General features: G+C 38.6%; 2 protein-coding genes across 2 annotated transcripts in view; both read left to right on the top strand.

Moving 5' to 3' along the window:
- Window positions 1-4,620, top strand: part of LOC102192779 (anoctamin-9) — a 16,413-nt gene extending 11,793 nt beyond the window's left edge. Inside the window, exons 15-24 of the mRNA XM_005728237.1 lie at window positions 379-515; window positions 1,026-1,083; window positions 1,184-1,281; window positions 1,374-1,570; window positions 1,663-1,815; window positions 1,897-2,047; window positions 2,153-2,266; window positions 2,369-2,462; window positions 3,264-3,376; window positions 4,153-4,620. Coding sequence (XP_005728294.1) covers window positions 379-515; window positions 1,026-1,083; window positions 1,184-1,281; window positions 1,374-1,570; window positions 1,663-1,815; window positions 1,897-2,047; window positions 2,153-2,266; window positions 2,369-2,462; window positions 3,264-3,376; window positions 4,153-4,168 — 1,131 coding nt within the window. The 3' untranslated portion in view covers window positions 4,169-4,620. The remainder of the gene's footprint in view (window positions 1-378; window positions 516-1,025; window positions 1,084-1,183; window positions 1,282-1,373; window positions 1,571-1,662; window positions 1,816-1,896; window positions 2,048-2,152; window positions 2,267-2,368; window positions 2,463-3,263; window positions 3,377-4,152) is intronic.
- Window positions 4,621-6,993: 2,373 nt separating this feature from the next.
- Window positions 6,994-15,320, top strand: sigirr (single immunoglobulin and toll-interleukin 1 receptor (TIR) domain). The gene is made up of 10 exons (XM_005727961.1): window positions 6,994-7,217; window positions 8,716-8,979; window positions 9,211-9,418; window positions 9,510-9,637; window positions 10,723-10,863; window positions 10,952-11,095; window positions 12,656-12,758; window positions 12,964-13,114; window positions 13,773-13,950; window positions 14,881-15,320. The coding sequence occupies exons 1-10, from the start codon at window positions 7,148-7,150 to the stop codon at window positions 15,048-15,050; spliced, it is 1,557 nt and encodes a 518-aa protein (XP_005728018.1). The 5' UTR covers window positions 6,994-7,147; the 3' UTR covers window positions 15,051-15,320.
- The last annotated feature ends 390 nt before the right edge of the window (window positions 15,321-15,710 follow it).

Genomic DNA, 15,710 nt, shown 5'->3' with positions numbered 1-15,710 from the left:
TTTTTTTTAAATGAATAACTCCAGAAGCATATAATTCTTTCCCATTCTTGTTTCCATTTTTGAAGGAAAGATTGTTTCAGCTATCTGATGCACTACCTGGTGATGTTGATAAAATCTGCACACCAAGAGAAGCCACATTCCAAGAAATCAAAACACTTTTGCGATAGTGTTTCTGCAGCTGCCCTTGTTTTGGTGTGATGAGGCTCACAAATGCACACACGTGTGCATGTACACACAGGCATGCAGGGATCAAACATTATCAGTCACGCTTTTGCAGCAAGTAGATACAATCAGAGAAAATTGATGTGGCTCTTTCGTAGGATGTGCGATTGTGCCATCTATTGGCCAAACAGTGAGATGCATGCATGCTGACGTACACTAACACGACTTCTGTCTTCACCAGAGGAGATAAGGTCGTTTGCTTCCACTGAAAAGAGCTTCACAGTCAAAATGTTCACCTTCCAGTTCTTCACCTATTTCACCTCACTGTTTTATGCGGCCTTCATTCTTGGCAGGTAAGAACTGCTGTCTGAATGCCTTTCAAAATTTGTGGTTGTGCTGATTTGCAGCATCTTCATTTTTCAGTCCTCCTCAGAGCCTGGACCTCAACATTATTGAAGCAGTGTGGGATCATCTTGACAGAGAATGAAACAAAAGGCAGCCAAGAAGCCTGGAGAACTATTCCTGAAAGCTATTTAAAGAAATAACAAGAATAAAAGTAAAGAATAAAGAATGAGAATAAAACAAAGAATAAAAGTAAAGAATAAATAAAGAATAAAAGTGGTCATACCAGATATTGACTTTACAGCTTGTTAGAGTGGTACAAACCCTATGCGTTTCCAGATGTTTCATTAAATCCCCCTTTTTCTATCAAATTCTTCAAAGAATTGAAGGATGGCTCAAGATTTTTGCTCAGTTCTCTATAAATCTCATTGTTCTACCTTTTCAAACATGCTGTATGTCTTTGATCATTTGGACTTATCTGACTAATAATTCACATTTTAATGATACATATATATTTACAGGATAAATGGCCGTCCTGGGAATTATGTAAAAATTGCAGGCCGTTGGAGACTTGAGGAAGTGAGTATGGCTCGGTCCACACTTAGAAACACAAATGTATTATTATTTTTGTGATGTTTTACATAAACTTTCTGACTTTATTTTAAACTTTTTCGTGCAGTGTCACCCTACTGGTTGTCTGACCGACCTGTTTATCCAAATGACCATTATCATGGTACTAAAGCAAACCATCAGCAATGTCTTTGAGTTCACTGGACCGTAAGTATAAAAGAGCTTTGTAATCTCATACAAACTTGTACATATGCCTCAACCTTGTATCTGTGCTGACATAAGCGGTTTGTTTGAATTAGCTGGTTATGCCGGTTGTGGAAAGGAAAAAGAACCCAGAAACTACAGAGGAAATGTGCTCACTGCTATCTGAAAGATGACTCAGACACTAAAGATGGGGATGAACTTTGTGAAAACTGCAAGCTCCGAGACTGGCTAAGCAACTACCGCCTAAATGATGTCGACTCTTTTAGCCTGTTCAGAGAGTTTTTGGAAATGGGTATGTGCTCAGTGTCATGCTTCAACAGCGACAGTAAAGGATAAACTAATATTGGGAAAAAAATAAAATTGATCTTTACTTTCTGTTCTCAGTGATCCAGTTCAGCTTTACCACCCTGTTTGTGGCAGCCTTTCCTCTCGCTCCTCTGTTGGCCTTCATCAATAATGTCATAGAGATACGTCTGGATGCCATTAAGATGGTCACTCTGGAGCGGAGGATGGTTCCCAAGAAAACCAACAATATTGGTGAGATCTGTTGTGAAAAGGCAGGACACTGTGGGTCTTGTTAGCATGTTGAGCATTAGTAACACTGCTGCTTCTCCTTAGGTGTGTGGCTAGATATACTAGAGGCTATTGGTGTCTTAGCAGTCATTGTCAATGGGCTGGTCATTGGTGTATCCTCGGACTTCATCCCCCGACTTGTGTACCGTTATCACTACGGCCCGTGTGCCCAAGGCACAGCTGCACCAGATACTGAGTGAGAAGTGGATGCCTCTCGAAATTCTATACATTTTGCAATTGGCTGTATGGCTTATATGGTTATATGGCTTTCTTTTACGTTTTTCTTTTTCTCATGTTCAAGTTGTATGGTGGGTTACATCAACAACACTCTCTCCATTGCCCCATTTCTTCGTGTGAATGGTTCATATAAATACAGCGAGAACATCCCTCCTGGTGAAGAGCCTTTCTTGTGCAGGTTTGTTTTCCTTTAGTTTTCTCTTACAGATTAAGTTTTTGAGTTAAAAATAAAAAAATAAAAAAAACATCTGATCAAAATCTAGTATGTTCCTTTTGACAGATATAAGGACTACAGGAGCAAAGATGACTACACTCATACCCATCAGTTCTGGATCATTTTAGCTGCGCGCTTTGCGTTCGTCATCTTGTTTGAGGTAAGACCTTTGGACTTTTACAAAGCACGGCATTACATTCACACATTCACCTCTTTCCTGAGCAGTTTTTTAGCATTCTGTTACAATCTCTGGGTTTTGGATCCAGGATTTGGTACTTGTAACTATTAATTATTAAGGTTTTTGGGTTTTGTCATCCTTTAAGTTTGGGAGAATTTTATACTTTTGTTGGCCTCTCTTTGTATATTTATTTGACTGATAAATATCTTTTGCATTTTCTGTTACATTCTGGTTTTTATTCTTGGTTTTATAATTCTTACTTACTATCTTTCTTCATTCCTTTGTTCCCCCAGTTAGTCACCCATATTTGTGATCTCTGTGTTTGTTACAATGTGTTTCTGCTGCCCCTCTATCAAGTCTGTATGTCATAGTGTTGACAACATTTCCTGTTTTATTGTGATAGTCTGTTACCCAGTGTGTTGTACTTTGGTTTTCTATCTATGATTTGCTTCAGCTGTGCTCCCTGTGTAAGTTCCCATCTTCTATGGATTATTATACACCTTAAATTAAAGGTTGTTGCAAGTTTCAAGTCTGTCTTTGAGTTTGCATTGGGATGCTACTTCTTCCTAACTACAATGTATTCAACACAATGATTTTCTAACTTTGACAGCTTTGAAAAAGTTTTCAGAGCTTAGAGTCGGGCTGTAACAAAACCAAGGTGTATGAAATAACCCATTACCTCCTTTTTTAATAAAATAATAAATTACGTTTTTTTTTTAGTTTGTTTGTTTGTTTGTTTATAAAATGAGATCCACTTCCTAACCATGTACCCTCTGCTTGCAGCATGTTGTTGTCATATGCAAGTTCATTGCAGCCTGGTTTATACCGAGTGCTCCCATGGAAGTGAAGAACTGTAGGCTCTCAGATAAACTCAAGAGGCTAAAAGAGGAACTCCAGTGAGTCTTTGATAATACATGCTTACGTGTGACTGCTTAATGCAAGAAACCCCCCCAAAACTGTTGTGCAATAGCGTGACATGTCATGTATCTTCTGAAATGTACCTGTAAGTAATGCTTGTGTCCCCAAAGGTTTCAGAATGTGTCTGAATCACTATTAGCTCTATTAAGTCATGACATGAGACACTAAATATGTCAGTGTTATCAAAATGCTTTGTTACTACACGTTACTTTCTTTCAATTACAGTAATATCATGAGCTGATATGAGCAGTGAAAAGGTGGCTCATTTATTGCCCCAAAGTTAAACTGTACACTTTCCCTAAGTCTCTGATTTTCAGCTGAAACTATCAAGTTTAACCATCCTGGCCCGTTTACACAGATTCGGACAAGTAGGACAAAGGGCTTCTTTGTCAAGTATTTGGTCAATAAGCATAATTGAGTTGCTTTAACACAGTTTTGTTGTTTAAGATCTATTTAAAAGCTAAACCTTTATTCTGCTTGCAGAACTAATAATATTGATAGTAGTGCTACTAAAAAACTAATTAAGATTTATTTAAACATGCCTATATTAAAAAGGGTGCATTTAAATTTGGTTTTTCCCAACATTTTTCATGTAGACAGCCTGACTTCCTTAGCGATTGCCACGTGATATCTGTTTAAAATAGTTTTCACACACAAAAAAAACACAAATTCAACAGTACTCTAATTTGAAATGTTTAACAGTATTGTTGATACATGATGACTTATAAAATGTGTTTGTTTTTATTTCTTGCAGATCATTTGAAGCATGACGGTGTAAACGGGATACATGTTACCCGAACAACACAAACCCAGTGTTGACTTGTGCATTAAAGTCTCCAGACTACTGCAGTGTTGCGTCAACTTCAAGGTTCTTAATCATCTCTCTGAGGAGCTCAGATGGAGGCCTGTGGCTGGATTGTCATCCATTAAAAGGACTGTAAAGGCAATTTGTCTTGAAGAAAACCAGTGTACAGCAGCTGATGTTACTGACCGCAACTTTCACGAGATTATTCTTATTCTGTATTGAGAATCCACCACTTGCTTGCTGTAGAAACTCCATATATACGAGCCTGTGTTTTGTATTGAAAGACTAAAGATAATTTATACTGATACTGTAAACGGGGTGTTGACTGTGTTATGCCTTAATGTATACTGTTTTACACAAAAAGCGCTGTGATGATTGTTGCTTTACTACAGGCAGAATCCAATTGTGTATTTTGTAACTCAGATGCAAAAATGTTTTGCTTTATAACATTTTATATCATTAAATACAAAAGAGAAAACATCTGTCATTGTGATTGTCTATTAATTTAACATGTGAGCATTTTTGAATTTGCAAAGCCACGGATAGGAGTAGAAGCAATCTCGATTCAGTGGCAAAAAAGCCACACGTCTTTTGTCTTCAAGTTTGATTTTCAAGAAAAATACATTTTAAAACAAAAGGTTTTAAAGCAGTAGCTTAATCACAAAGATATTGTAAATATTACACATTTGCAGTTTACATTTTGTGTGCATAAAACAAAATAGGATTTGTACTACCAATATAAGAAGAGCTGTTGATTTAAAACATTCCTTAATGAATTCCTCTGTGTCACGGCATGAATTGGAGATGGTTATTAATACCTTTATTTCATCACGCCTGGATTACTGTAATTCATTGTTTTCTTCCCTTAACAAAACTTCTTTGACAGAGCTGCAGGTTGTTCAGGACACTTCCACGAGGCTTCTGACTAATTCTTCACATGTCACACAGTTGCTGACTCAGTTGCACTGGCTCCCCATTAACTTATAAGTCCACTTTCAGATTCTGATTTCTACTTTTAGAGGTCTGCATGAAGCAGCAACATCATACATCAGTGAACTTTTACATCCCCAGCATGCCCCTGAAGTCATGTGATAAGGGGCAGCTGCAATAAGGTAACCTTGTGTTTCTAGCATTTTGTTGCAAAACATGTTTTTTAAAAAACAAAAAAAACAAAACATGTAAGTTGTAAAATGTATGTATATATTCATTTAATAAAATTGTGTATTGTAGAGTGTTGGTGGACGGTTAGATTTAGAAAAACCTCAACCTCAATTTTGCCTGACAGTAAAAAACTGGTTTAGAACTTAAGAGCTGCGAGTATTTAAGGCTGCCAGTTGTCATCAGATGAGTGTGATTGTTCGTGCTGTGAGAAGGCTTGACATGTGAGTAACTGTCATAGCCAGAGCTAAATGGGCAAATAAATGCCTCTTGCTTCCAACATACCTTGTCTTGGTCTTCCTCGCTGTAAATTCAGCCGCAAAAGGTTGCAGTGCTATAAAAATAAAATTTTTACTAATGACTTTATTTATGACATTTAGACTTGTGGTAAGGTCACAAAAGAATGCAAAGGCAATCAAAAGAACTGCAGGCCTCATTTGGCTCAGTTAATATCAAAGTTCTTGATCCAACAATAAGAAAGAGACTGGGCAAAAATAGCATCCAGGGGAGTTCAAGGAGAAAACTACTGCTAACCAAAAATAACACAAAGGCCTCCCTCACATTTCCCAAAAAACATCTTGATGAACCCCAAGACTTTTGGGAAATATTCTACAGTGATGAGAAAAAAGTTTAACTTTTTGGAGGCTTTTTGTCCCGTTATATTTGTCATAAAACTAACACAACATTTCACAAAAAGAACATCATTCCAACAGCAAATGTGGTGGTGGTAAAGTGATGGTCCGAGGCTGCTTTGCTGCTTCAGGAAGACTTGCTGAAATTAAACCATGAATTCTGCTCTCTGCCAGAAAATCCTGAAGAAAAACATCCGGCCATCAGTTCATGTCCTGAAGCTCAAGTACACCTGGAGTGGATGAGTAGCTGTCCAAAGTTAAATTCGATTGAGATGCTTTGGCATGACCTTAATCAGACTATCCATACTTGAAAACCATCCTGTGTGGCTGAATTTAAAAAAATTCACAAAGAGGAGTGGGCCAAAATGCCTTCACAGTGCTATGACAAAGTAAACACCAGTTATTACAAATACTTGCTTGTATTGTCTTTGTCTTGCTTTACGGTCTGAATCAATGACTGTTTTTCTACAGTCATTGGTCTGAATAATAGAAATCTGAAAAATATGCACACAAAAAAGAAAAAGGAAACTGTGAAGGGGTCAAATACGGTAAATTTTATTTGTAATAAAAAGTTATTTTAAAGCTTTAGGTAATACATTTACCGGTACTAGGTTGTGAAAAAGTAATTCAACGCACCTTTTACAAACCCTTTGTTAATAAACAACTAATATTATGTAGGTGTTTATTCATTTCTATTTTACCAGGCATTCAAAATCTAGCGATTCATAATCTCTATTGCCAGAGCTTCTCGGGCCCAGATGGCGCCTGTATATTGGGTGTCATACATCTAAACAGCAATACTAAAATAAAAAGTTGACAACAAACCATTTTGGTTGTTCTCTCTGTTACAGTATTCACATACATCCCTTTTTAGCCAGTTTTCTTCCTGTACAGGAAGTTAAAGTGCAAGGCAGGTAAAAGTCGGTGTGTGCATCACATGACCAAGGGCCAGCCAATCGGCAGGAGAGCTTCAGGTTTTTCCAGGTGCAGTTAGTGAACCGCAAGGCTGTCGTTTGCATATCCGCCTCGACTCTGTTTGTAACCATATAATAAGCCAGGAAAGTTGTGGTTTAGTGATGTAGTTAAACAGAAAACTCTGCACTCGGTTCAGTGTTCACCTGAGGACGGAGGAAGAGGGAAACAGCTGCCCGCTCATGGCTGTGATTTTAGTGGCTTTCACTTTGATGTGCTCCGGGTTATGGGACAGAGGTTTACTCGCAGTCGGTAAGGGTGTTATTTACTTATCAGTTTTTAAGGGCAGGTTTAGAGTTTGCTTGGAGCACCTGCTTAACAGCTCCACAGCTGGGAGCTGTGGCTGTATTCAATGTATTCATTGTGGATGCGTTTTTATTATAAACTATTTATCGCGGTCATAGATGCTGATGAGTATGCTAAACAACCAGGTCAATGCACATGTGGTCATTGCGTGCACGCATGTCACTGTCACGCAGTCACATGCTGTTGCCCGGCAACAAGACCAGAAACGGACTTTAGACCCGGACGGGTTGAAAGAAAAAAAGAGAAGAAAAGGAGGAAAAGTCAAAAGGAGGAGCGAATATTTGTTGGTTTTTCCTTAACGTCACAATGTGCGCATGCGCTGACCAACTTGACCGACAGGTTAGGATTTAATAGAGCAGCAGCTGACATTAGTTTAAACGATGTGTTTAATTTGGTAAGGCTCATTTGTTTACACTGAATACGCTGGTGTTTTTCTTGATTATTATTATTATTATTATTGTTTGAATCTATTATAATCTAAGTCAGGGAAACACTCCTTTGCTCATCGTCTTCATGGGTGAAAGTGTAAACAACTTCACCTTCATACATCATTAACCTCTTACTCCAGGCCCTAAAACTACACAGTGTCGTGTCGCTCCACAGAGTCTGTGCAAGCTGCTTGTATGCACAGACTGTATGCAAAATGTTTCTTTAAAAGGAAGTAAAGCCAGTTTCGGGGGATTGTGGCCTGCATCCATTTGATCATACAGCAAGCATCAGGGGTAGATTTGTGCTAATACTGTCGCCTTATTACTTTGTGGTTTGTTTATGGGCCAAAATAACATAAATCCCATTCATACTAGATTGTTGGGCATCTGATTCAGTTTTTAGTGATACAACAGTGCATGGTGTCATGTTACCTTACATAACATGATACCTGATCAGGAAAAAACAGGGAATAAAGGAGGAAAAAAACAGTATTGACCATCCTGATCATGTTTTGTATGCTTTGTGGTCTCATTTCAGGAAGCTGCTCTCAAGTCACTGCTATGTCCAGTGTAGAACAAATGGATCCTCAAAAATCCTCAATTCCCTCGGCTATTTGATCACTTAACCCTGACAGGATCATTTAGATTAATTTTTCCATGATTGCTAGTTTTTAAACAGTTCTCCTTGTTAATCCTATTAATTTATTTTATTTATATTTTTTATTTAACTTCATTGTTTGTTGATCTGTGTCTTCTACTGGAACAATGTTTGTGAGTAGTGTTTAAAGAGTGTAGGCTGTGTGAATTTGACTGTTAAATAGGTTGTCTGGGTAAGATGCAAACTAACTGCCCTTTTGGGGATTCATAAAATTAATTGAATCTAGATGTAAATATAAATATTAAGTCTTTCAATACTTTGAGGTGTAGCCTACAGATTTTATCTTAGGGATATGAATGCACTGACACGGACTGAATACTCTGTCCTAAGTAAACCTCTGTATTTCTTCTCTACGAAGGTCAAACTTGCGTGGATGAGAGTAGGTTTAAAGAACAGGCGGCATTTGTCGGGCATCCATATCAACTACAGTGCCCTCTGAAGATTGCTCAGAGCACATCTCAAACACAGCTGACCTGGCAAAAGGACTGCGTGCAGCTCCCTACAAATGAGAGCAAAATCTACCTGGACTTTAATAGCCTAAATTTGGAAGACCAAGGAAATTACACCTGTAAGCAACAGAGCAACAGCACGGTCACATTTACTGTGCGTCTCCTAGTTAAAGGTAAAGTAATGTTTCAGTGTGCTAGAGTAATTAAGTTATTTCGAAATCAATGAGCTGCTGTAGAGTTTGTGTGTGGATTTGAAGGGGTTAATTGAATGGATATACCTGCAAACAGGTATTTTGTTTCAGCATGCCTTCTAGTAACAGGCTCAGGTGCTACCTGGCATGAAGGCCCCTATTGTCTGGAGATCTTGCAGTGAACATGGATAACAGCTGTGTGTCTTTACACAGAGTCTCAGTGCTCCAAGGCTCCAGAATTTAAACCTAACGGGGGCTCGACAACACTCTGGGAAAATGTGGGATCCACTGTGAAACTGAACTGCACTGCTCTCCTCTTCTGGGACCCAGCAGAGAAGCAATGTGACACCACGTTGCAGTGGAGTAAAGATGGTCATCCCCTCAATAACCACACACTTTCCTCGCTGAACACATCATCATGGTGATTTGAAGCCGTTGAATATTAGCTTGGCGAAAGTTAATAATGTACCTGTGTTTAGACCTGTGCTTAATCTTCTGTCTAACTATATCAGGTCTCCCGGTGCCAACCAGCTGATGATAAATAGCTTCCTAGTGATCACCCTCAGAGAGCTGGAAGATTTTGGGCTGTACAGCTGCACAGTGAGGAACATTTCTGCTGACTTCAGTCTGAAGAATCTAGGTAAAAATAAAAAAAACAAACAAGTTTCTCAAATAGGAGTTGAGGCTATTCAGGATACATAATGGGTCTATTTTCCATATTTAAACATATTCTTTAAATACTAACTATTTAATGGAGAAATTCCATCTACTCAGCTAAGGGTGTTTTCTTTTAAATGGGGTTCTTTGAAATTTTGATCCACAGTCAGTGGGTTACTTCCAGTGGATGGCATTAGGCTTTGCATGTACTGCTCTGGACACAGTCGGCAGCTAAAAGAAGTTAGTTTAAGCGTACACTATATTTTCAGCCCTTTCCCTGCAAACTTAAATATTAAAGACTAACTAAAGTGCTTACACAGGACCATCAAACTCAACAAACACAGGAATCTGACTTGATATGCTTGTGTAGCTCTGTCTTGATTGAATAATTTTTGATAATGAGTTAGTTCAGGTCCAGACTGATGCTTTAAAGCACTATAGTCACATATTATGTGAGCAGTAACTACTTTTTTTTACATGGTAAGAATAAAATAAAAAAATGGGGCAGGGATAGCTCAGTAGGTAGAGTGGTGCCCCCATGATTAGAAGGTCGGGGGTTCAACTCCACTGAAAGGCTACGCTAAGGTACCCCTGAGCAAGGTATCATCCTTACACACTGTTCCCTGGGTGCCCAATGGCTGCCCATTGCTTCACTGGGTGAATGGATTAAATGCAGAGAGGAATTTCCCCACGGGGATCAATAAAGTATACATTATTGTTATTTTAAAAAAACAAAGACTGGGAAAGAAACTATTTCTGTGCAGTTGTGGTCAGACATTCACATATACTCTATAAATATAATGGTAATTTTGTGCTTTTAATTCTTTGAGCTGTTCTTTTTCCGGGGTGGAATAATTATATAGCATACATCTTTAATCATTTAAATTGAAAAAACTGTGCTTTTTTTTTATCTTGGATTTTCACCCAAAAGTTTACTTGCAGTCTCAAATATACTGTATATTAAAAATTGTGCCACAATATATGTTGTATAATATAAAAGCTTTTAATTGGAGTATTACTTTTATATTCTCCATTGATTTTCCTTTTGCTTCTGGTATCTATGTCCAGGCAGCCCCAGTCACACAGGTGCCGTGATTGCAGCTGTCATCCTCCTCCTGTTCCTGGCTTTAGCTGCTGTCATTTACTCGAGGTGCCACCTGAACATCAAACTCTGGTACAAGAACTCGTATGGAGACTATGAACTCAATGGTGAGACCTCTCTTGAATTTAAATTAAGTTGCCGCACTGATATTTTTGTATTAACAACACCTGGATGTTTGTGTCTGAACCTTTTCAGATGGGAAATTATATGATGCCTATATCTCATATGTGAATAATGACTATGACAGGAAGTTTGTCAACTTCGTACTCAAACCTCACCTGGAAAATATAAATGGGTACAAAGTGCACCTCAATGACAACGACATACTACCTGGTGCAGGTATGATGATATTCCCACACTGCAGCGCTACTATTGCTTCTGTGTTGCTTCCCTCATTCATGCCTGCTTCATGATCAGTATATATAATTTTAAGTAACCCACTGAAATGTAAAATCATGAAAAACATCATTTTTATAGGACACTCTGAATCAGTAATTTTCAGAACCACATCAGAGCAATAACTTCTTCACGAGTTTATCAGTCTCTCACATCGTTGTGCAAGAATTTCGTCTCACTCTTTGTTGCTTTAGTTCATTGAAGTTTGTGAGTATTCGTCTATGCACAGCTGGGGCATTGTAGCACCTTTATTCTTTTCTTTTTCAAGCTTTCTCTTGTATATTTACCGCTGTGCCTGTTGCATGACCCAATTTCATACCAGGCTTTAGCTTTCAGACAGATTGCCCCATATGTGACTAGATATGGTTAAAGTGCTGAAAGCCAGCACTCTGTATAAACCATAGAAAATCAGTTGTCCCTGTCAGAAAAAGACCAAAAATATAGGTCTCACTTTCTGTCAGATTGCCTGTCACACCTGTAGACAGAGTGAGAGTTAATGTATAACAGCTGTCTTTGACTGTCTGAGTTCACATCTTTCAGGAATGTGTGAAATTGAAGAAGTCAAATTCATCTTTAACCTCCTAGGACCCGGTGTCCACATATGTGGACATCACGTTTTGGGTTGTCTAGACCAAAATACTAAATTTTGCTCTACAAGGGCCTGATATCCACTTACGAGGACATTATACTGCCACTGTTCTATTGAAATTTTAAACAAATATCCTCATATGTGCATCTCATTTTTGTCAGGAACAAAAATCAGGTAAAACAAAAAAAATCTGGCAATTCTTTGTTTTTACACTCATCAGGTCCCAATATGCCCAAATATCAAAGAGAAATTAAAAATGCATGCCATGGAAGAGTTCGGGTCTTAGGAGGTTAACTACACTCAGGCCACACAGTGTTACAATAGTTAGAAATGTTAGAAATGAAACAGAAAAGGGTTATGAGTTCAAATCCACTGGTCAGCTCTCTGTGCTAGCCTTGCCAGCCTCTTAGTCACTAAACTCCAGCACCATTGGTCAACTCAGAGACCACAAGGTGCCCAGGTTCTGTGGCTGCAAAACAAGCGCAAATCACACCCCGCCACCACAGTGCTTCACAGTTGGTATGAGGTGTTTGTGCTAATATGCTATGTTTGGTATTCACTATATTTGGTGCTTTGCGTCATGGCCAAACATTTCCACTTTGGTCTTGGCCGTCACAGATCATTGTTCCAGAAGTCTTGTGGTTTGCTAAGATGCAACTTTTCAAACATTCCAAACAAGCCACACTTTGTCAGTCTTTTTCTATTTGTACTGTTGTAACTTTAACCTTTAATATGCTGACTGAGGCCTGCAAAGTCTGAGATGCAGCTCTTCTACTTTTATAGAGGTAGCAGCACATGGCTGCTACTTACCCTCCTAATGTTTATGGAAACAGTAAGAGTGTTCTTAATATTCTGCACTGATTCGTGTAAAAAACATTAATTTTTGCCTTTTTAATTGCACCATCTGTTTTCAGATCCTTCTGCAGAGCTCCTAATGAACATGAGTCGCTCTCGGCGCCTCATCGTGCTGCTCTCTTTTGCTTACCTTGAACAGGACTGGTGTTCCAGTAACTTCAGGTAGGACGGAATACACAGAAATATCACTATTTAAACTTTGCTTTATAAATAAAAATGATATTGTATTTATATAGCAAACAGCCAAGTTATGAAAGTGTGAAAGCAAATGTAATAATTTGTGTATTATTACATCGTACCACTTGAGGGCAGAATTGCTCCAATATGCAGTGTCCTATGTTTAACTGGAGCTCTGTGTATTTTTTAGACAAGGCCTCCTGCACTTGTTGGAGTTGTGTCAGCAGCCCATCTTCATCTTGTTGGATGGTCAGTATAAGCGCATGAGGCCAGAGGTCAAACAGCAGCTTAGTGAGCACCAGCACTGCCTCACCATACTTACCTGGAGACACAACTCTGTGGTAATACTCCAGCCATATGTTGTTTCCTTGCTAATATGATGGATAGTTTCGACTGACATTATCCGAAGGACACTGTGGGTGTGGTAGATTTGATTGGTTGTCACGATGTTTAGGTTTAAAATGTGGGGAATTTTAATGATTGGTTTGCATTTGTACATGCCATTACATTTTCAACTGTAGCACTGCCCACTTCAAACCAGGGAAAACCAGGAAGAGGAGACAATAACAGAGAGTAACAGTGCAGATAGAAATCTGTCAGTTACAAGTCAGAAGATTTTTGTGTTCTTCTACGTTCTCAAAAGTTTATTGGAAGGTTCAAGGCTAGAATAATAATAGTGATAAAGCTAGTGTTTATTTTACAGAAGTTTTGAGGACCCCCCCCCCCAAGAAGATCTGAATTATCACTAAGTTAGCTTGTAAAAGTGACTGCCACAGTCATGCATTTTTGCATTCACATATTTTTCTCAGTCTTTCATAAAAGTTGAAACATCTTTGTTTTCACTTTGCTATCATGCATTATTGATATCAAAAATGAGCAGCTTTATCAATTCAAAATGAAATGAAAACTATAGCATTGCACTTTAGAAGGTTCGCTTGACTTTGTAGCAGCTTGCTGGGACGAATGTTATTTGGTGTCTTTGTGCTTGTGTTTGCACAGACGCCTTCATCTGTCTTCTGGAAAGAGCTAGCTTTAGCAATGCCTCGCAGTGTTGTCTTCCACAAGGAGTCTGCTGGTGACCCTCAGACATTGCTGGAGGATGACAAAGACCCAATGCTGACCCTTCAGCCGGACCACCTGGACTACCGTTCAGATACGGACCCTGCCGGTGATCTGGGTAAGAGGTGCAGTCTAGGTTTTGTGTGAGAAACACACACGAAAATGTTAAAATTTTAATATCTGGAAAAAATACTGAGGCAAGCATTCACATGTTTAACAAGCACCTGTTAATGACTTTGATCCAGTAATGCAAATCATCAACTATTCAGCAGTTCTTGTACTTGTTGTCACAAGAGTGCAACATAAAATGTTCCAGCCTTCATACAAGTCTCAACCTGAAAGACTTAAAAACAAAAAAAAAACCCACGTCAGAGTCGAAACCCTCTTCATTTCACTTAGTTAGTTCCCAATTTGAATAAACAAATACTGACTAAGCTATAGTTAATACTTAACTTCATAACTAAGGCATTATATCACAATGGTCTTTCACATATTTACTTTTCATTTCACTATTGATGAGAATGCTTTCATTTCGTTCTTAAGAGTTAAAAACTGTTCATTGGTTTGTTTTCTTGCAGGAAGTTAGATGCAAGAATTAAAACTATTTACAAAGCGCTGCAGTCAAATGATGGTGGGCTTGGCTTGGCTTAGGTTAGTTTAACTTTGTGATGGCATAAACAACTTGGCTGGGTCTGTCCAAAGGTAAAGAGCAATAAACACACTCGTCCTAGGTCTGGATTTATGAGTTTTCAAAAAGCCGCTACACTTAGCCACAAAGAGCTGAGCATACAATTATTCATGTTGAAGCTTTGGTGCTGGTGAGGTTTTCAAGTGATGGTAACTTTGGACAGAGCCCAGCAGAGAGCACCCATTTTAAGTCTTTATAAAAAATCAAAGCAATAGTTTCCTTTTACTTTGCAGTAAAAATGTAAAACAAATATTTTATTTGTACACTCATACAGAAAAAATCACCACACAATTTAATCAATACAAACCAAAGAAGGGGAAAGTGACATTTTGCATCGCTCTCCTTCTCTCTGTGTCGCAGGTCTTCGCCTCCCTGTCTACAAAGCTTTGTCTTGCAAAGCTCCAGTTCTCCCCGCTGCAACCAGCTCAGCAGCTGAGCCAAAACCCTCTGACATCGACATCTCGGACCTGGGATCACGCAACTACGCAGCACGCTCAGACTTCTACTGCCTGGTCGCTGAGGACATCTGATTCACACTCCTTTCTAAAACTCGACGCTCTGTAGAGATCGCTGTCGGCACGTCTATTTTTTGTTTTCTGCATCGTGTAGCCAACTGTTTCCAATCTGTACAATGTGTTATTAAAATCAGTGTGTTGCTTTCTGTTTCTACATGCCATAGATGATTTTTAGCATTTTTACATTTCATACTGATGTGTAACATACTTTGTGAGAAATTGTCTGAAGTATTTCAGGGAAGTAAGTGTAATTAAGAGTGTGTGTACAATAAATATTTTATTAATTGCCAATTTACCCTGTTGATCTTTATTTTAGTCTCCAACAAAAGACAGTGTAATGACGGTGTCTTAAGGATTTTCTTTTTTAATTTATAAGCACTCGATCTTCCTTTTATAGTTGGCAGTAAACAAATAGTTGGCAAAGACATAAAAACATACACATGACAGATCAGATATCAGTCCAGAGAATCCAGGGAATATGCTTTTTTTCCTAGTCAGGTGAAGGAACGGGACTCCCACACAATAGGATTGTTTAGCTGGAAACTTTGCACGTACTGGAAATCAATCACAAGGTTTTCTTTCCTTTGTAAACGTTGACGTTCTCTCTCCTCATGGAGGTCCTGCACTGAGGTAAGAGCCTAAATAAGGGTGCAGCAGGGAAGGTCTGGTATTGTT

Source organism: Pundamilia nyererei, unplaced genomic scaffold (assembly GCF_000239375.1).
Source record: "Pundamilia nyererei isolate P.nyererei 1_Seehausen unplaced genomic scaffold, PunNye1.0 scaffold00027, whole genome shotgun sequence".
NCBI classification, from domain to species: Eukaryota; Metazoa; Chordata; class Actinopteri; order Cichliformes; family Cichlidae; genus Pundamilia; species Pundamilia nyererei.
Note: the sequence above shows the minus strand (reverse complement) of the source record. Positions and strands in the feature narration are given on the sequence as shown.

Bases quoted from the DNA above. Each gene is read 5' to 3' on its own strand.
- sigirr (XM_005727961.1), top strand. From the start codon at position 7,148: ATGGCTGTGATTTTAGTGGCTTTCACTTTGATGTGCTCCGGGTTATGG. The intron at 9,419-9,509 runs GTGATTTGAAGC...TAACTATATCAG, and splicing joins TCGCTGAACACATCATCATG to GTCTCCCGGTGCCAACCAGC. The intron at 13,951-14,880 runs GTAAGAGGTGCA...TCTGTGTCGCAG, and splicing joins GGACCCTGCCGGTGATCTGG to GTCTTCGCCTCCCTGTCTAC.